The following is a 21,353-nucleotide window of genomic DNA, read 5'->3' as shown; positions in this document are numbered from 1 at the left end:
AAAGCCGGGCCCTGCAGCGCGGGGAGGCGGCGGGGGCTGCGGCCACCTCCGGGACCAGCCTCCCCACAGCCACCCCGCTGTCTTGTCGTTGCAGGGGATTTTCCTCTGTGGTGGCCCTGGGAGCCAGCATCATCTGTAACAAGATCCCGGGTCTTGCCCCCCGGCAGCGGGCGATCTGCCAGAGCAGGCCCGACGCTATTATCGTCATCGGGGAAGGGTCCCAGATGGGCATCAACGAGTGCCAGTTCCAGTTTCGCAACGGGCGCTGGAACTGCTCTGCCCTGGGAGAGAGGACCGTCTTCGGGAAGGAGCTCAAAGTGGGTACGTGTCCTCTCCGCTCGCTACTGCCCGGCTCCCACGCCGAAAGGGGGGTGCACAGGGAGTGTTGGGGCACAGCTGCTGGGGTTCACCTGGATGCTGTGCTGTTGTCACCAATATGACGGGCACCTGCCCTGGCCCTTGCTGCGGGTCAGGAAAGCACCGCCACACGTGTTCGCTTCCACCGCGGCATTTCACTGTCCTGCTCTCACAAATCGTCTCTGACCGATTTTCCAGCCGTGTGCACGGGACAGCAGCCTCGTTCATGTGCGGAAGGTGTTTGGTTCAGGGTAGCGTCAGAGGGTGAATGCTGAGCGGGGTTAGAATTACACTTTTGGGGTGCAGGCGCCTCAACAGTGATACTGCCCTGACATTTGTACTTGTTGGGACTACGGTCCAGTAATCAGTCTCATTATAAGAGATTTCCACCACATAAAATAGTTACTCTATAGCAACTACGCTACTGCCCTCTCTCCCACCAGAAGGAATGGGTGTGTTCTGCCTGTTGATTGCACCAGTTTTTGTAAATGCCCTGAAATCTCAAACCAGAAGATCCCATTTCCAGCTTCCGTTTTTTTCAGTTATTGCAACAGTACAAAGGTATCAAAATTCATAACTAAAACAGCATTAATTACATCAAACCTGAGGAAACAGAGCTGAGGTTAAAACTCATACCCCCGTACTGCAAAACCATCATGGAGCTTATTCAGTGCTTGTTGATTTCATAGAACTTAAAATACAAAGAGTGAGGAAAAGTCTTTCCCAAAAACCAGGTATAGCCATTTTTAGAGGCATCATTGAAAGCTAATCCCTCACAGTACGGCACTCTGCATCAAGAAATTGAAACTGGGATCTGCAGTTTCCAGCCTTGAGTTCTTAAAACCACGGAAAACCCATGAAATAATGTTTAGCGTGATAGAAAACATGGATGTTTGATGTGAAGAGGTGACTCGGGACAGAAGCTGGCAGAGCCCTGAGCAGCTGTGCCCTGGCTGCCAGCAAACTGGGAAACCCCGCGGTTAAACTGGGCTGGCTCCAGTTCAGGTATCAATGGGCAGGACATGTCCCTAGTACCTCATTCCTCGCATTCCTACGAAATGTGGAGATACAGCCCTGCCACCCTGCTCCGGAACTCCCGAGAACGCTTGGCATTAACTGAACGTATATTTTGCCACATGTGTGCACACCAATATGTGTATTTTCCAAAACCTAGAGATATTTAAGGAAAGACCAGAAAGAGAACGAGACGACTAAATGTGAAAGCCCCGTGTGAGTTACTGACCTTTCAACACCTTTGATAATCAAACAGAGTGAGTCAAGTAGGGAATGTAAAAACCACCCCGCACGACATTGTGAAATATCAGAAAATGGGCCATTTATTCAGATTAGCTCATTGTTTCTATTCCTTGAGCTGAGCTGTTCCTGTCAGTGATCCATGCAAATGTTTGCCACTTATGTCAGTGAAGAGTCCATTTGGACGGCTGACAGGTTTGGGCTCATTTAGTCTAAGAGTAACATTTCCCTAAACAGAAAATGTGAGAAGCATTTCTTCTTCTCCAAGAAATCATAAAGCTGCGGAGTTATTGTGGTCTGTTGTATAAACATGCACTCAGTTCCTCCCCCCCTCCCAAAATTGAATTATTTAGCTAGCGGGTTATATTTAGGTCCTTTTAAAGAAAGTCAATATTAAAGGAAGTAGACTTTGATCTGTCTTTGAGGTGATAACTCTTAATACATTCTATCTATCCATTACGAGGCTGGGATGGATAGGGCAAATTCATCGATGGTTTCGGAACATGCTCAAGTATTGAAAGGCATCCAAATTATAAAACTCATTTAAAGAATAAGCAAAAGCTTCAAATTTAAACAGGTTATACAGCAACATTTGAAAACAAATGTGGATAAAAATCCCCCAGGTTTGACATCTGCAATGGTGAATTTTCCATGCGTGCAAGATGTGCGCAGTGCTTCAGCCCCTAAAATGCCATGAAATATTTTAACGTAACTACTCCTGGTCGGGTTGTCTCCTTGTTCTTCCGCTTCCTCCCTATCAGCATGTATAGAAATCTAGAATATCTGACACAGCTCATCTTTCTACAGCTATACGGAAAATTCATCTGTTCCCTACATTTCTCGCTCCCTCCCCTGAGATCTCTGTGTCGGGGTGTGCTCTATTCAGAGAAATAGAGGCCAATATTTCATTCTCATTAAAAAAGGGTAAAACCTACATGCCATAAAGCCGTAAGTCAAATTTGGTGCCCAAAGAGAGGAGATCAGGCCTGTCTGCCCTGCCCTAAATAGGAAAAAGAGAGAGACGTGCCATGGAGAACAATATACCCTATAGGACATATTTTAAGGTTCCTGTACACAAGAACAACCCAGGTTGCCAATAGGGTAAAGATATTGTAGATTTTGAGTTAGCAGCAACAGCTCCAGGTTCTCAGTCCTTTGACACAGCATGTATTACAAAATGCTACTCAAACAGCAAGTCATACGTTAGGATAACACCTTTTATAGCATTCAAGGACTGACTATGTATCTCGGCCCATTGCATCCTCAAAGTTATGACCTTGGCTTACGCGGGGCAGCTCTGCCTTGTGCTGCGGTACCGTCGGCGGGGACGGACGAGCTCGTGCCGCGTTACCAGAGGCTTTGCTGTGCCATGGTGTGACACCGAGGCACCTGCTCTGCCATTAGGACGTGACTCCAGTGAGAGGGACAGAGCCGCCTGGCCCCCGCGCTGCCGAACGCTGCGGCGAGCAAAGTCCAACATCCACTGGGGAGGATGCGCTTAAGTAACTCTTATGCTAATAGGATTTGAGTGCGTTAGTCCATACAAATCAGCTCCCTTGGATACCACAGATTCTTGTGAACTATTCCCCAGCCCGGGATTTTGACGGCACACCAAGCTAAATCTCTTCAAAACCACATCTTACTTTCACCTTTACTGGGTCATCTGTTTTATGAACGTTATGCAACTGTACCCAAATTGTTTAAATTCTCTTGTGGACACTGCAGGGTGATGCAGGAGACCCAAGTTTTCCCTGTGGCTCTGCCGCTCTGTGGCCGAGGGACCCTGAGCTTCCTCCTCTGAGCTTCTCTTTCCCCATTTTTAAAATGGCAACAGGGACATGAGCCTTGGTGACACTCTCTCAAGCCTGCAGAAGGAAAGCAACAACAAAACTTGCCTGTTCTAATCTGTAGCATGTGTGTCTCTGTATTTTAACAGAGTCACATACAGTCTGTCTTCCAGAGCTAATTTAGTTGTAGAGTTATAGTTAGTAACCGTTTAAATTCATCCGTGCTTCTTACGGCGTATTTGTGATCACAGGCTTGAGTTTCCAGCTCGTCGTCAAATGCTTCCAACCAGTACACAGCATATACTCTCCGTTTCTCGTGTCCTTTTATCTAGTTTGTCCTTCAAAAGAGAGAATCTTCCCTACTGACACACTGTGGATCTCTTATCGTGGCAGCTGGTGACAACAGTGCCAATAGCATCAAGAGAAATAACAGAGTAAAAGTGACACCAGTTTACTGCAGCTGAGGACTTGGTGCAGTTAAGACAGGACATGATAAAGTCGCAATCAAGATCAACACAAGGATTATTTTTCTAGACAACTCTGTAGTCACCTTATTAATAATGTAAAGTCACAAAGAGAATTTTAAAATAACTGTGGAGATGACGCAATGCTGCAATTATGGACACTTTTAAAACCAAACGTATTTGTTTCAGTGGTCAGCAGTTCTGTTCCTGAACGCGGCCACAATCAAAACCAAGGTTTTAAAGCAACATAGGCCAAAATCCTCCTGCCCACCTCTCTTCAGGTGAAACGTGGCTCCAGTGTCAATAGCTGAGCAATCAGAGATGCCTTTGGTAGGACCTGAAAATCAGATTTGGGCTCTGATGGATCACGGCAAGAGCATTTCCGTGCCCATCTATGAAAAAAAAGGCGCTACAGCCTCATGGAAGCCACCACGGAGCCTGCACGGGAGGGGACGGAGGGAATCGCCGAGGGCTGCCTGGTGCTCCCTGAACAGCGCTACGGAACAACTGCTTTCAGCCACGTTTGCATCCTGCTCTTACTAGAATCCATCAGATGTTTGGTTGCCTTTACACTGAATAACGTTTCACTATAATCACGTTGATACCTCCATCCATGGGACGTGACTCATGTGAGTAAGGAAGGCTGAAATCAAAACAAGAATCCACACGGACAAACTGGTCAAGTCGGCTCCGGGGGGTGATGTGCACAGCGCTGGCCAGCCGGGGATCGCCAGAAATACGCGTTAAAACAGAAGAGGCTGTTGGCTTTCCTTTGTACAATACACGGCCAGCTCTGCACTGCTCGCTGGACTGAATTTAGCAGCGATTTATTTTTCATGTATTAAAAGAAACTCTTCTTTGCTTTCAACAGTGTAAAGAGGGGACATTACCCCTCTTGCCTACTGAAACAAATGACAACTGCCCAACAAGCCCAACTCTGACAGCTTGTACAGCAGCAATCAGAACTGTCTCTTCTGTACGAGATACTGGTCTGGTAGAGGTAAAAGAAAAACAATACTATGGTAAAACTGCATTTGTCACTGTGTTAAAGACAATCACTTTTGAAAACATTCTGGTACAGGTGTATTTAAGAAAGGTTTTTATCTTCAATAATTTTCTAGAGACTTCTGGTTTTAAGCAGCAGCGTAGCCTCTTGTGCCAGGTTTCAAAGTCTGATTCTTTGAATTACAAAATAGCAGACTAAGTAACCAACCACAGGTAGATCACAACGCAAATGCTTGCTGGTTTTGTACTGCACGGAAGAAACCTGTGGGAAACCAGGTTCTAAGTGCTGCTGTGCTATTCAGTGTGGTCAAAATTTAGATTAGATTGATAAATACTCCGTTTTCTGAACCAGCAGTGTTATAAATCCATGAGATACACAGAAATGAAATATTGTAATTAACAGGAGCCCTGCTATCTACTCAAGCAGGCTCAGGATCTGCATTTCTGTGTTGCTTACAGCCCTTACACTCAGTTTTTAATGTCAGTGTCCTGCACGACAACAGTTACTTGAGAGACTGGGCTGAAATATGGCCCGAACACCAAAAACCCAGCACGTTGCTTTATGCCAAGAAGTCAATCTTTTCCAGCAGGGACTGTCACAGTGAGATAAAACATTGCCCCAAGGTCACTGCAGTTGGAATTCCCATCAGGAGGTTTTCATACCTGCCTTGGATGTGTCTTGTGAGTACATGTTCAGAGGCACAAAGAGACTGCGTCTGTTGGAAAGGCAGAAGCGCCGTCTCCATCGCGGGTCAGAACGCGGGTTTGGGAAGCAAGGTGGGGGATCAGCGCCCTCTGAAAGGGGGAAACTGCTCTTTGAACCCCCAAATACTGGCTGTGATTTTGGTAATGCGCATGCCTTGACTAGTAACTTCATACATTTAAGAGGGTATTTTCAAAAATAGTCACTATACCTGGAGTGTTTCCTCTCCAACAATGTCACGTGTTGATGAAACAAACTGTAGCTCGTGAGAATGGGCAGTGACTACACCCCCCAAAGTCTCAAAGCAGAGCAACTCTACTTATTTATCGGTACTAACCCTTGCAGAGAGCATGCTGCCGATTTACAGAGAGCTGTCACTGTCATTTCAAGTCAGGACAGTATTTCAAAGCACCAAACCCTGCAAAACTTTGAACCATTACAGAAGGGGGGATAAAGTTAAGAGGGGGGCACTTCAGAGATTTTTTTAAGCTACCATTTAAATTAATCACACACGCTAGGTTAAAGAAGGATAAAAAGTGCAAGACCATATTCTACCGAGAAAGGAGGAGGCACAGCCCAAAGTAGGCAGAGGATGAGTTCTGTTCTTCGTTTTTCCAAGCTATGAGTTATGACCTCTATAGAGAGGTAGGAAGCAATGTTAGCTATGGCACATAATTGGCAAGGTGCGTTGTATTTTCCATCTTTATATTTTCACAATCATATTTCAGCTCATGTCTCTGCAGATAACTCCCCCTCTGACCTTTTGCCTTTAAATAGCTGAAAATACAACCCATGTTTTCCAGTGAGATAAATAGAAATTTGTCTTTTTTATTTCGCAGCTTAGTCAATTTATGAGGGGGCTGATAGGGCGGGCCAAAATATTTAGAACCACACTTAGATCCCTAGAGGTACCAAACTGTGGAGCACCTGCCGACTTCCTGCGAGTAAATCCGCTCCGGATCTCGCAGGCTTAGGTCCTGTTCCACGTGCAACATCAAGTCCTTGTGCTGCTTTTTAAAACTAAGTTCTCATTTCTAATCAGCTTTTTACAAACTGCTCAAATTTGAAGATTAAACTTTAAAAGAATGAAGTTTGCTAAATTAAAAGCAGAAGGTAGACTGCTCTTTGCAGCTGATACAGAGGCAGCTCAGCCAAAGCCCAGCCCCACAAACATTTATACGTGAGCAAAGATATGTGAGTGTTTGCAGGATTAACGCTCCGAGCTACGCGTGAGTTGTATATAATTACACTCAGCGTTAGGAGAGCCACCTGTGCCGGCAATATTTATGTTTGTGATAATGTTAGTGCTTCCCTTGATGACACCTGACACTGCGGCGGGGGTTGGCTGTGCAGAGCTCCCCAAGTCAGCGCCAGTTTGGGATTCTCATGCGAAGGGTCCCCAGGCAGAACTGCAGCGCTTGGGAGGGCGACTCGCGCCAGCAGAGCGGAGCTGCCGAAATCCTGGAAGCCGCGGGCGCCAAGCTACCCGCCGTCCAAGCAAACCGAGCCGCACAATGCCGCAAACCTCACTGAAGTCCAGACAGAGCAGAGAGGAAAAGCCTCCGTGTTGATACACACCGTGGAGTTCAGCTCTGGAGTGCGTTTTGCCTTTGCTGATTCCAGACAACGAGAAGAACGTGTCATTTGGGAGCTGAAATGACGGGTTACAGCTCTTGCACGCGTACAGCGAACTCTCCACCCTTCCCCACAACTTACGTGGTTCTCAGGCAGCCGTTGTTCTTGCTTATACCACTTCACTCATCACAACACGTTCTATGTGCACCACTGTGTGTCACTGGCTGGAAAAAGCTCCATAAAAACCTAAGTTGTCGCAGCATCTGCATCATGACTTGCACCGATCTTCCACAAAAATCAGCTGCTCTGTTAATTATATCAATTTTTTAATTAATTTTTCACTTTTTTCATTTTTTTTAATAACGGATTTAAGTCCGGTTGCAGTTTAAGAACGGATTCAGTGGGAACCGACTGCAAGAAGAGTTCATTCCTGGGTCTCCACCCAACGCTTCCAGCACATGGTTCAGAAGGTTGTTCAAGAGGCAGTTTAAGTAGCTCACACCGATAAGCGCATTTCAGACCTTCAAAAGGTCTTTTCTGATGCCACTGCTGAAAACATCCTTGTTCACTGTCTGATCTTTCCAGCCATCTAGAGACAGTAGTGACTGCAGATGAGGGTTTCCTGCACCCTTTCGGTTATACACAGGAGTGACACCTTTGACGTTACCATCAGCCTACTGACTACCCATTTTTGCTAGGAAATCAGTGTTTTGCTTATTCTGGTCATCAGCCAAAGTGTCTCCCATGGTGCGGTGTGTTGCTGCCAGTCCTGTTCCCTTTACTCTTTCCTCACCCTATATTTGGTACCCTATCTCCTGCATTATTAACTTTCTTCATCCTCCCAAACTAGAAGTGCCGTTCCTACCTATGAAGTATTTTGTGATGCTACAGTCTCAGCTTAAAGTAAATACGAGAGAGTCTTGGTATGGTGTTGATATCAAAGCCTGACCTTCTTCTAATGCTGGTCTTGAATTTTTTACTACTAACCTTACAGGAAAATAAGGCGCAGGTCTAAGTTGGCTGTCAGACGCACATAAAAAGTGCAGGCTGAGAAGTAAACGAGAAAGAAAATAAGGGAGGATCCTATCAGCTCATTTCCCAAATTGTTTGTCTTCGGGAATGCAGGGTGGTGAGGTTACATCTTGTAGTTTAGGCTGAGTTTGGAGCAGTAATTCCTTGGTCAGGCCGCGCTAGAGCATCAGCAGAAGCCCAGAGCAAACCAACGAGGAGCAGCTGCCCGAGCTCCTTGATAAATCAGTGAGATCCTCCAGGCCTTCCAGCTGCCTGCGAAATCAGTGGAGGAGGAGTATTCACTATTTAAAAGTGGCAGGAAAGCACATGTGGTCACGTTACCCCATTTGGATACAAAAACCCCACTGCACTGGTTTGGCGTCACTGTCACAGAAGGGGCTCAAAACGAACGAGCTTCCCCAGCCCGTACGCTGACGTTTCCATCAGCCAGACCAGGGTAACGAAGCTTCAAGGAGTGAATAATTTCTGGAGAACAGGGATAGTTTGGTGCAGACACGACAAGCCTGTGTCACTTTATCAATACCACACAAATGCCAAGGTGCTTCCTACCCGGATCGATTCCTCCAGACACTGGCTTTGTTTAACTTGTAATCTCCTAACTTTCAGTTTTAAAAAGCTGCTAAACCTTTCCCCCAAACAAGGCAAACTTATAAAACGACTTAATTTTTGTAATATATTTTATGATCGAGCTTGACATTGGATTGTGATTTTGCTTGTGCTAGTTTTATACTCTCTACATCACATTTTTCTCCCCTCTGAGAAGCAAAAGAGCTGCTTAGTCTTCACAATGTTGAGTGCATCGGATTAAAATGATCTCCCAGTGTTTTTCATTCCAGAAATTGAGAACAACTTGTGCTAGATCAGAAATCATCCAACCAAAGGAAACACAGAACAAGATGCAAATTTCAACTCAAAATATCTTTTTGATGATGCCCCATGGAACAGAAACCTGGAAATGGGGAACTCTTATTGCACCTTGTCCTGTTCATCAGTGCATTTTTCATGGTGTTGTACTGAAAACAGTGCGGATGCTGTTGAGTGGAAGCTGGAGGAGGGACCAGCAAGGCGCCCAGGCTGGTGCTGCTGGGTGCACTGGGACTCCCAATGCACCTAAAGCCTGGGATTTCTATCCTATATTCGGACTTTCATAAAAAGTTCTAGCAAGCCCCATCTGATTTTTCTTTTTTTACATAAGAGGAAACAAGAAATCCCTGGAGGAAGTCGGATACTTGTCTACAAGTTCCTCAACAAACACAGTGCACAGCAGTACCAATGGGAATATTGCCTACGCTAATAAAAGGGCACCCAATTGCATATTAACAGATTTTGATTATGTCATCTTGCTTTCCATTTTACTTCCTTGCCATAAGGAAGCAAATATTTTTCATTAAAATAACCATTTAGTGACAAGTAAAGAAATCTAGATCGTATATGCGGAAGGGATGTAGCTGAGAATGAAGTGCTTGTAATATTTCTTTCCAAAGTGATTATTTTTTTGTGAAATCCAATAAACAGCAGCAATGTGCTTGTTCCATGTATAATAAACTCTCGCCAGCAGCTGAAGTTTGCCAGGACTCAACTGGCGGGTGTTTGGAGGAGGGAAGCTGATCTTCCCATCTGCCCCTCCTAATTAAGAGCCTCATTCTGCTCCTATTGATGCAAAGGTACATTTGGTCATTGGAGGAGTAAAAGAGGGAATAAGTTCTTCATTAATGCTTACAAATATATAAAGGGTGAGTGTCAGGAGGATGGAGCCAGGCTCTTCTCGGTGACAACCAGTGACAGGACAAGGGGCAATGGGTGCAAACTGGAACACAGGAGGTTCCACTGACAGATGAGAAGAAACTTGTTCCCGGTGAGGGTGGCAGAGCCTGGCCCAGGCTGCCCAGGGGGGTTGTGGAGTCTCCTTCTGTGCAGACATTCCAACCCGCCTGGACACCTTCCTGTGTAACCTCATCTGGGTGTTCCTGCTCCATGGGGGGATTGCACTGGATGAGCTTTCCAGGGCCCTTCCAACCCCTGACATTCTGGGATTCTGTGATCCAAGAATTTTTCAAGGGCTGTCTGACACACACGGGCCACCTCTGCAAAGCGCTTTAGGCTCTGGAGATGCAGAACTGGTTCCAAAAGTCTCACAGATCCCATAGGAAGCACATGTGGGAAATCCACACACCAGAACGCAAGCAAGCTTCAAGGAAAATGAAATCACAGATTTAAGGTGAGCCCCACCCCAAATAGACAGAAGCCCATCATTAGAGCCCTATTGCACAAAGTAATATTGGCGTAAGCTGTTCCTCGCAGCCCTCTGGTGAGGCTGTTACTTCACTTTGCTTTTGTCATGGTACCTACAACAGGTCAGGATATTTTTTTTCCCATCCCACGAGGAATGTTGAAATTAAACCAAAACTCATTTCATCAAGTCTGAACAAATGTCAGTGCTGAAAACTTTGTGATACCTACAATATGAAAAAAATGTTCCGATTCAGGTAAAATAGTCTCAGAACAAGATTTATAAGAGAGGTTGTTTTCCTGTAAAAATACACTTTAGTGAAGAATTAAATTTCTAAATAAAATCCCATTTCTCAGCCGACTTTTTAAGAAGTTGAACATGGTTGTTTTAGCAGCTTCACCTTCAACTGCACCCCTTATTCTTTCTCTTTGAGCTATGGCATTTCCCACCCTACCCTTTTGCTATAAAGAGTTTAGCCTGACTACTTTCAATACCATCTGAAAACATGTACATGAAGTTGCCTAAATAACACTTTATCTCCTACTCCTTCATGGAAAGCTATCATTTTAGAGAGCCAACATCCACAAAAATCAATAATTAGAAGAGCAGAGACCCGCTTATGCCTGCAGATTTACAGCGCCTCTAATAATAGCCTCGACGTTTGCTCTGCAGGAACTTGCTTGTCTTTTCCTAACTAATGCCATCGTATCGTATCACGTATTTACGGCCCCGTTTGAATTGCAGGTAGCCGGGAAGCGGCGTTCACGTACGCCATCATCGCGGCTGGCGTGGCACATGCCATCACGGCCGCCTGCACGCAGGGCAACCTGAGCGACTGCGGCTGCGACAAAGAGAAGCAGGGACAGTACCACAAAGAGGAAGGCTGGAAATGGGGAGGCTGCTCTGCCGACATCCGATACGGGATCGGCTTCGCCAAAGTCTTTGTGGATGCCCGGGAGATCAAGCAAAACGCACGGACGCTCATGAACCTGCACAACAACGAGGCCGGGCGGAAGGTAAGGACCGCGGCTCCCGTGCCAGGGGTTCCATCGCGCGCCGCGCGGGAGACACAGCCAGATGTAACGTAACCGCCTTTACAGGAGACAAGCAGGCACCTTTGCAAATTATACAAGCTTGTTGGGCCATCTGTCTGTCAAATATTTGTCTAAAAGTTACTCTTTACAGCTGTAAAAAGAAAAAAGCAAACATTTTGTCTGGACAGTCAAATGGTACTTATGATAGAGCTTGCCTGCTACTGTGTGGGTGAATGGGATTCGCGTCAGGTTCAGACATGAACTTCTCACTCATTTGAAAAGGGATCACTTTCACCCGGCTGTTTAAACCTTGCTCTTTGTGTGAGAACTACCTCTATGAGAAAAATACTTAAGCCAAAAGGCCACGGACTGACTCACTGTCACACCGTGATGGGGCTTTGGTTCATCATTTTGCACAGCAGGACTGCGCGGCCTTGGGAGCCGACAGTTGGGGAGGTCGGGGATTCAGCCGCTTCCAGCACACGCATCCTGGGGATCCCGGGCACCGGCCCCTGCGTTTGCTGCCGTTTGCTGCGCTCGGGCAGTTTTCTGGTTGCCTGTGACCTGCCCCGTGCTCCTCCGAGCCCTGCGGAGCAGGCTGGGGGCTGCAGGGCTCTGGTTTACGCCGGGTGGGGTGTGTGGTGCTCCCGCAGAGCCGCACACGGGTACAGCCCAGCTCTGCTCTCCATCCGGCAGCGACCGATCTGCTCACCGCATCTCACACAATTCATGTAAATCCTCTTGCTTTCTTAGCTCTCCGTTTTACCTTCTCCACTGTTTATGCATTAGTACTGATTTTAGCGTGATGTTAGTGTGACTGAGAAGCAAAAGGGAGAAGGAAGTTAGGAACAGCGGTTAATTTGTGGATACTATTTTTGTTGTGGTAATTACCTGTAGGCTCTGAGACATCTCCACTTATGCTGGAGCCAAGCAGATGGCATCGGAGAAAAGCCATTTCCACTCCAAACTAAAGCCTAACTTTTATTTAATTCCACTGTAGCAGTTTTATAGGTCAGATTATTGTTTTTCCTCTGCCTAGTATCCCCAGCGCCCATGTCTGGCTCTCTGGTGCAAACATGGTACTTCAAAACACTAGCAAAATTAACAATGAATTCTGAGAATAACTCAAGGACTAACCATTAATATTTGCTAATCAAATGATCTGAGGTTCAGTATCGTTATTAGTCAGCTTCTGCTGGCATGCAAGCGCATACTGAAAAGCCTGGTAAAACACCAAGGCAAGTCTGCTCTGCTACACAAACACAGATCCACTGCAATAAAAAACAGCAGAGGAGCTTCACCTTTGTGGGAAAGCTCCTTTTATTTGAGAGGTGCTGGCAGTAAAAGTTTCCCAAGAAAGGATGCACCAGCCCATCAAGGACTGCAAACAGAGATGGAACTGTCTTAGAAAGTTGTTTCACTTACAAAGGTAAAAGATAGAGACAAAAAGAAAAAAGAAGTTGCATTTCTTGGATCTGTTCTCGCCCAGGTATGGGCCTGGGGTAGAGGAGGAGGATCGAGTCCTGGCGCTGGCTGGGAAGGCAGAGCGCTCAGCAGCCGCCCCTCGAGGACACGAGCTCCTTGTGCTTCTCACCTCCGCGGGCACAATTTGCCGTCCTCAAAGACGATGCCTGGAAGATCCAGCTCTGCGCATTGTTCTCTGGGAGAGCAGCGGTGCGGCCTATCTCTGGCAATCTGCCATTTCTCCAGCAGGCTCAGGAACTGTTCTGATCTAGAGATATTTCTACGCTTCTTCCTGCATCCCTTACAGAGCAAAATTACCGATCTTTGTTCGAACAAATCTCTGTTTGAAATCTTCAGGGGAAAGAGTAACATGGCTGAGAAGAGGCATGTTTCTCCACCATCCTGTAGAGAATGAATAAACGATGTTTTTGCTAGAGAGATTCCTTTCAGGCTTTGCTCTTATGTGGAAGATCACAGTATTTAAAGACAATTGGCAGGGGGAGGCCATTACGGGTATTTGGCAAGCTAGGTCTCTCACAACCTAACCATTTCACAACAAAGACTGTCTTGTTTTGAGGTGGTACTCTGCCTTTTGGAGCAATATGGATCTTATCAGCCTCCACACATCTATTCTTGGTGGCTTTCCTCTGGGCTACAAATTCTTGTCTAGTTTTACTTGCCCATGGCTAGGTTTTTGATGGTATTTATGCACCTAGGAGACAGACTGGCACCTACTGGGCTTCCAAAAATAAACTAGATGTTCAATTCTTATTGATTTGTTGTCTTCACCTGTAGGGACTGCTCCGCTGGTCAAAAGCCAGTCCTCTCCACTTCTCTGCTCTTGCCATGTGAAGCTGCACCATGTGTTGTGCTCACTCCCGTGAAAAGGTCCTTCTTTGGGACGACACCAGCTGCAGCTCCAGTAAATCACACATATATTATTACCTAGTTGTCTTCTTAAGAATCACTAGTAAATTAATCTGTTCCACCTTGGCGAGCAAGGAATGGCAGACTTTGCACTGCAGCACACAGGCCTGCTCGGCTTACTAGGGAAACTGGGCCTAAGTAGCGCTGCATGGTATAAACCATCAAACAACCACCAGGAAAAGCCTGATTGACTTTTGGAGATCTCATTTCATAGAATCATAGAATCACAGAATCATTTTGGTTGGAAGAGACCTTTAAGATCATTGAGCCCAAATATAACCCACCCTTGGCACTGCCCCATGTCCCTGAGAACCTCATCTCAGGTCTGTTCAACCCCTCCGGGGATGGTGACTCCACCACTGCCCTGGGCAGCCCATTCCAGTGCTTCACAACCTTTTCTGTGAAGACTTAAAGACTTTCTACCTTCTCATAGCCTTGTTTTACCTAGGCAGGTGTCTCTCTGCTTTCTGCGGTGCCAACAACAGCCTCTCTGAACCTACTGAATACAAGACTCTGGCAGAGCAACAGTACAACCACCTGTCAGCTCCTTCTAGAAGCAAATTAAAATTGACTGTGTCAGACATGGAGGATTTTAGAGGTCGCAGGTGGAGAACATCCATGCTGCTATTCCCTTTCCTGAACAGCCTGGCTAGGGCAATGCTTGACAAATACTGGCGTGCACACCCCAGGTGCAGCGAGAAGCGCTCCCACCTGAGATCGGTGAGTGCAAAACATCTCCATTTCCAGCTGCTCACACACGGTGAACAATCACCAGCAATGCCAATGGCTCCTGAGGAATAAGCTGAGCACCCACTGTGTCTCTGCTGCTTGCGTGGGGCAAGTAACACTCTTCACACAATCACAGAACCCCAGGCTGGCTGGGTTGCAGGAGCTCTGTAGATCCCCAGCCCAACCCCTGCTCACGCAGGGTCACAGAGCAGATCACACAGGTGGGTCCAGGGGGTTGGAATGTCTCAGAGAAGGAGACTCCACAGCCGCTCTGGGCAGCCTGGGCCAGGCTCTGGCACCTCCCAGCAAACAAGTTTCTCCTCATGTTCAGATGGAGCCTCCTGTGTTTCAGTCTGTGCCCATTGCCCCTCACCCTGGTGTTGGGCACCACTGAACAGAGTCTGCTCCATCCCCTGACACCCACCCTGAGATATTGATCCCATTGATCAGATCCCTCTCAGCTTCTCTTCTCCAGCTCAATAGCCCCAGCTCTCTCAGTGTCTTCTCATCACAAAGATGCTCCAGACCCCTCAGCATCACCTTCTTCACTGCTGAAGGGCAGGGCTCTCTCTGACTCTCTGTTTCTCTCTCTCACTTGGGATGAAGCCCCAGGACTCGGCCCTGCAGCTCACGGCACAGCCTCAAAGCTCCCAGGCTACTTGGAGGGGAAGGGGCAGAGTTCAGAACGGGGGTCACGCACACCCCACAAAACCAGCCCCAAGCAGCCCCAGGAGCCTCACACCATTTGTCAAACCCACTGGAGAGCAGCTATTTCTGACCTCCAGAATCAGAGTTTAGGGTGTCTTTCCTCTTTGAATTAGTATTTCCTGAAATGCTGATTCACTGCAGGAAGAAGCAAGCAGGACAGGGAGAACAGGAGCAGAATTCATAACAGCTGGGTCAGAAAAGAGAGATAAAGCTTGAATTAATTTAAAGGCATAATCCTGATTTGCCCTGCAAACTTCTATGTGAGGGGTTATAATTGCAAGACTGAATTGTCTGTTAGCAAATTTGTCTTCTCAAGTGCAAAGTTAATTAAATTACTGTAAGTAACACAATAACATATGTCTGAGAGATATTTATGCTTCAGGAAATAGAAATGTTATTCTCCAAGTTATGCTGCTAAAAAAAAAGACTGAAGTAGGTACTGAAAGGTTCTACATATTTTGGCTGTAAACTTCTAATTTTGACAGCATGGCAAGGTACATGACCAGCTTGCTCTCTCCTCTCTTTATCTCCATGACATTGAAATTCCACGGATGGCATCTTGCATCAGCGTTACATCATATTAAGTATAATGCAATATTATGAGTCATTGTTATAAATCATGGGCACTGGCTGCATTAGAAGGCTTTTGCAATTCAAGAGCACATCAAGGTGGATTTTTATGCAGGGCTTCTCTTTGGAGGCATACCTAGGCGTACTAACTTTGCACTGTATCTTCATCCTCGGAATGAGCAGCATTTCAGGTCTCCCTGGCAGCCCTAAGGCTCACAGAAGCGCAGCACGTGCCTAACAGAGCTGCTGTGAGAAATCAGAGCGTGTTTCTGAAGTGGATCATGCAATGACCATAAAAGACTGAAGTGTTTAGTATTTTACTCTTTAGGGAAGACTGTAATAATGTTAGAGTGAAACACCAGCATCTGGAAAGCAATGAGTTCAGGAGTTTTCCTAAGCTATTCCGTGTATTCCCTACACTTCTGACACTCAGCCCTTCACTTGCTGGCATCTCTGACCTCCAAAGGAGATTGCTGCCATAAAACTTTCCTGAACTTCTTCCAGTTCTTGCAGAGCCTGCAGTACCACACCACTGCAGGAATTTAACTGTCCTCCAGAGAAGACAGCTATTTCTGCTTCATTCAGGATACCTTTTACTTTAAATAGCCTATTAGCCTGACTACAAGCAGCAGCGCAAAACACAAGCTCTCACAGACGAATCACTTGAAAGGTCGCAAGCATCTAGTGCGTTATTAGAAAAGAGACAAGACTAATCAAAGAGGCTGCCGAACAATTTAACATTTATAATTTTTCTGAATATAGGCATAATATATTCGCATCTGGAATATTGTGTCCAGTTGTGGCCCCTCAGTTCCAGCAGGACAGGGAACTGCTGCAGAGAGTCCAGCGCAGCCACCAAGATGCTGCAGGGAGTGGAGCATCTCCCGTGTGAGGAAAGGCTGAGGGAGCTGGGGCTCTGGAGCTGGACAAGAGGAGACTGAGGGGGGACTCATTCCTGGGGATCAAGATGGAAAGGGGGAGTGTCAGGAGGATGGAGCCAGGCTCTTCTGGTGACAACCAGTGACAGGACAAGGGGCAATGGGTGCAAACTGGAACACAGGAGGTTCCACTGACAGATGAGAAGAAACGTCTTCCCGGTGAGGGTGGCAGAGCCTGGCCCAGGCTGCCCAGGGGGGTTGTGGAGTCTCCTTCTGTGCAGACATTCCAACCCGCCTGGACACCTTCCTGTGTAACCTCATCTGGGTGTTCCTGCTCCATGGGGGGATTGCACTGCATGAGCTTTCCAGGGCCCTTCCAACCCCTGACATTCTGGGATTCTATGATAAAACACTGAAGATTTAACAGCTCTGCCTGAATAAGCCTGGAAGCACATGGGAACACTGTGCTATCCCTGTGTGCCCCATGGCTTGGTTCAGTGGCCGTGGGGAGGAGGCAGTTCATGGAGGGGATCCCAGGGACCCCAGCAGATCCTGGTAGGAGCTCTGTTTCCTGATGACTGGGGACACACGCTACTTTCAAGCCCACGCTCGCAGGGGACAGCCAGTGTGACAGGGGGACACGGGGCCCATGGCGGAGCAGATTCCTCCCACACACACCAGCTGTAACCTGTCCGTGAGCCAGCCCTGCCACAGCACAACTGCCCAACAGCAACCAAAACCATGGACCTGCGTTCAACTGCCTCTCAGCTCCATCAGAAAGAATGCTCCTAACGGCACACGCACACCAGAATAAAGCTCGCCTGTGTCTGGAGCTGCTGAAAATTACCATAGACTCCAGAGAGTCTGGGAGCCCAGCTCCGAGCAGAACGGGCTGGGTGAGCCTGCCCTGACGCTCCTGGCACCAGCAAGGCAGCGATATTAGAGTATCAGCAGCACGGCATGTTTCTGGAGTTCAGAACTTAACAGTGCCCTTGCAATTGCACTTAACATTTTCCAGTGGTTTTAAACAGAAATACTGCTGATTTTTTATTCAGAAACTTTTGTTTCTTAATGTTAGGGATGCTCCTAAAGACAAAGCTGATGAATGATTATGCTCTTTACTGGCAGATATAACTACTTGTGAAACAACCACAGCTGTGGTACATTCCTCATTTAGGGCAGCCTGAAGCTGGAAAGCATTTTTTCAGGAATAACTTTGCACTTCTAGGTACAAGTTCCTGTGAGGGACTCTGAAAAGCACACCCAGGAGTAGTTGTGATGCCCACTTGCTCAAGAGCTGGTTTGTTGACATCCAGTTTCTCTTAACACTCCGTCACTTGGATCTCCATCATCAACAGATGTGTTGCATGCGTAAGAGCAACAAGGACAGTGCTCAGCCCAGCGCTGCCCCTGCCACACACAAGGGACTGAGCCCTTTCCAGGTGTCTGGTCTGGCTGATAAGAGACCAGGAAAAGGCCTCCTGTGTGACCATGTGTTCAGTTTTGAGCCCCTCACACCAAGAAAGGCCTTGAGGTGCTGGAGCGAGTTGAGAGAAGGGAACGGAGCTGGTGAGGGGCTGGAGCACAAGTGTGATGGGAGCGGCTGAGGGACCTGGGGGGTTCCGCTGGAGAACAGGAGCTGAGGGGAGACCTTCTGATCTCTGAACTGCCTGAAAGGAGCTTGGAGCCAGGGGGGTCGGGCTCTGCTCCCCAGGAACAAGCGCCAGGAGCAGAGGAAACGGCCTCAAGTTGCGCCAGGGGAGGTTGAGGTTGGATCTGGGAACAATTTCTTCCCCAAAGGGCTGTGGGGCATTGGAACAGGCTGCCCAGGGCAGTGCTGGAGTCACCAGCCCTGGAGGGTTGGACAGACGGACATGAGGTTCTCAGGGATGTGTTGGGTTAATGGCTGGACTCCATCATCTCTTCCAACTCTATGCACTTTTCCAACTAAAACGATTCTGTGATTCTGTGGTTGTAAGATGGGGAGCTCAGTCTGTGGGCAGGTAGGTGCCCATTGTTGATAGTGGCAGTAGCAATTCTGACAGGCTTCACCCGCAGCGGTTTAGACCCCTGGCAGATGAGGCTGCAGACATGTGAATGTGGAGCCTGGCGGTGGAGAACGGGGCAGAGCAGTGGCACAGCTGCCATGGAGAGAACCATCCCCAAAACACCGCACAACCACCTCCAGCCAAAGCCACACACAGCACTGCCACTTGCAAAGCAACAGTAGTCTTAACAAATCAAAAGTGTGGCTGCACTGCTAAAATGCTAAGTAATGTCCACAAAATCCAGCGTTAGGTGCACCAAATATGCCTGTGTGGAATGTCCTGGTAGCTGGCTTGCTTAATTAAGCTGTACAATATTTTGCTTAGATAAAACTGAGCAGATGGAGAAGGTTTAGAAGATTTATACATGTGGCTTGTGCCTCACTGTGACCAGATGGAACACATAAAAACCACTCCTGACACATCTCGCTGACATGGCTGTGAGACACAGGCAAAGAGGAGTGTCCACCGAGGGACCTGGCTCCAGTTATCGCCCGTTCCGCGAGGTAAAGCCCGTCCTGTCCACCCTGCAGCTGCTGGGCTGCGGAGCCTCCTCGTCCCTGAGCGCTCCAGCCCAGGGCTGGCACCACAGCTCCGGGTCCATGCAATTGAAAAAGGAGCCTTAGATGCAACAAAGTCTTTCCCGGCAACTTCATCACCACACATCTGCTGGGGGCAGCAGGGCTGCCAGAAAGGCCCAGCACTGGATCTGGAGGAAGCCCAGTTTGCTCAATGGGCAAACTCCATTGAGGCTGGTGGGACTGCAGGACGCAGCTGAGCCCTCCCCAAAATCCCAGTCCTGCTGAGTGTTTGCAGCGCACAACAAGGCTCCACCGGGCGATTTTCTAGGTGTGAAAAAAAATATACGTCCTGTGCACTCTTACAGTATTTTGTTTGTGTTTGAAAGGATCAAAGTTCTACTTTATGGCTTTCCTACTTTTTTTAGATAATAGTCTTAAAACAAGACCAAACTTGACAGACAAGCTCTGCATCTTCTCAACAGCCCAGAGGAAAGATAACGCAAACATTAATGTTAGTCTAAATTATGAGAGGGAATTGGACTGCACAAGAACTGTAATCCGCAAGAATGAATTTTCATTCCACTTGTCCTCCACTTCCAGCTAATCAGAAATTGTGATACATGGTCCTACTTGTAGTTTGGCTTTCAACTCCCTCCTATATCTTCTGTGGTTGAAAACTGAATTCCTGATTTACGCTGAAGATTAGGGAATGATAAATGCCATCACTTACCTGCAGTCGCAATTTTAGAGGATTCTGGCATGACGAGCAAAACATGCATTTCATGTGTCTGATTACGAGAGCTGACAATGTGTCATGCTGCTGACAAAGAGAGCTGAGGCTGAGGGCCAGGGCCTCTTAATAAATAACAAAGATCTCAAATTCCAAATTTAATATCATGCACCTTTTGCAACCAAAATAATCAGATGTTTGCTACAGTGATGAACTTGCTCAGCAAAGCCACTGGCTGGGTCTCACAGTTTTGGGCATTTTCTAATTTAATTCATTTTTTCTCTTTGGACAGTTAGCAACAAGGGCACACGCTTGTCATTCCGTGCTCGGAGGGGAACGTCACCTAGACAAAAATAGCTGGTGTGCCGATTGTTTGGTTCTCCCAGTGGACAGGACCCGTGGTAGAGGCTTCAGCATCTCTGCTGTTGCAGAAGGAAACCCCTCATTTCTGAAAAACATTACAGATTTGAAACAAATGCAGCTATCGCAAAGCTTAATCACTCCAAAGCAAATACGTGCTGTGTTTGGGTACTGTAAAGCTTATGCTGATCATGTAATAAATATTGTAAGAAAGAGAACACAGCCCTATTAGCATTAATTCTAACCCATGAGCATGGCTGCTTCCTTGTGGTATTTCTATTAACCTGTGCTTTTTGATGTTTTATTGAGAAGTTAAATCAGAATCCAAAATTTTTAATCTTCATACCTAAATTTAGGCTTAAGTTGTTGCAAAATGTTCAGAAATAGCTGATGAGCACAGTTCAGCTTCTCCTGTATTCCCCAGAGGACACCTGTCACACTTCAAATTTAGGTTTCCAAACCTAAGACTGATTTCCATGCGTAGAACCAGACACTTTCATCTCTGTGTTTTAGCAATTTTAGCAAAACCCAAGAGAAGACGGGTATTGGCCAAGGTAGCAGGAAACTAATGAGTAGGTCAGGCTGTTCACTGGGAACATTTTTAATACACAAACAGGCAGTGCTTCTACTACACATGCAGTTTACACGGAATTACGCTGGAGATCTTGCACTGTGCAGTCTCACTCATTACACCTCTGACGAGGTGCACCCGTTCCGTACGGAAATCTAGGGTTGTGTGGTTGAATCTCTGCTACCGTGTGTGTCAACGGGGACAGAAAGTGGGACCTTCTAGAGTCTGGGCTGAAAGTATCTCCCGGAACATTCCCGAGAGCCTTGCGATGATGAGTCAGTAACACGAGCTCAGTTACCTGGGCTAAGCAGAGACATTTGGAACAATGTATAACAGAGATTTTGGTAAGGACATAAGCTAAAGCAAGGTTTGGTTCAAATACTTTCTTAGACACTTGGTGGCAGAAAGC

General features: G+C 47.0%; 1 protein-coding gene across 1 annotated transcript in view; it reads left to right on the top strand.

Moving 5' to 3' along the window:
• The window catches only part of WNT7A (Wnt family member 7A), a gene marked incomplete at its 5' end in the record, with an annotated part of 37,164 nt that overhangs the window by 844 nt on the left and 14,967 nt on the right, over nt 1-21,353 (top strand). The window contains 2 exons of the mRNA XM_082059677.1: nt 95-325; nt 11,156-11,423. Coding sequence (XP_081915803.1) covers nt 95-325; nt 11,156-11,423 — 499 coding nt within the window. The remainder of the gene's footprint in view (nt 1-94; nt 326-11,155; nt 11,424-21,353) is intronic.

Source organism: Streptopelia decaocto (assembly GCF_964273445.1).
Source record: "Streptopelia decaocto genome assembly, chromosome: 8".
Lineage (NCBI taxonomy): Eukaryota > Metazoa > Chordata > Aves > Columbiformes > Columbidae > Streptopelia > Streptopelia decaocto.
This window is presented reverse-complemented; position numbering and strand designations above follow the sequence as displayed.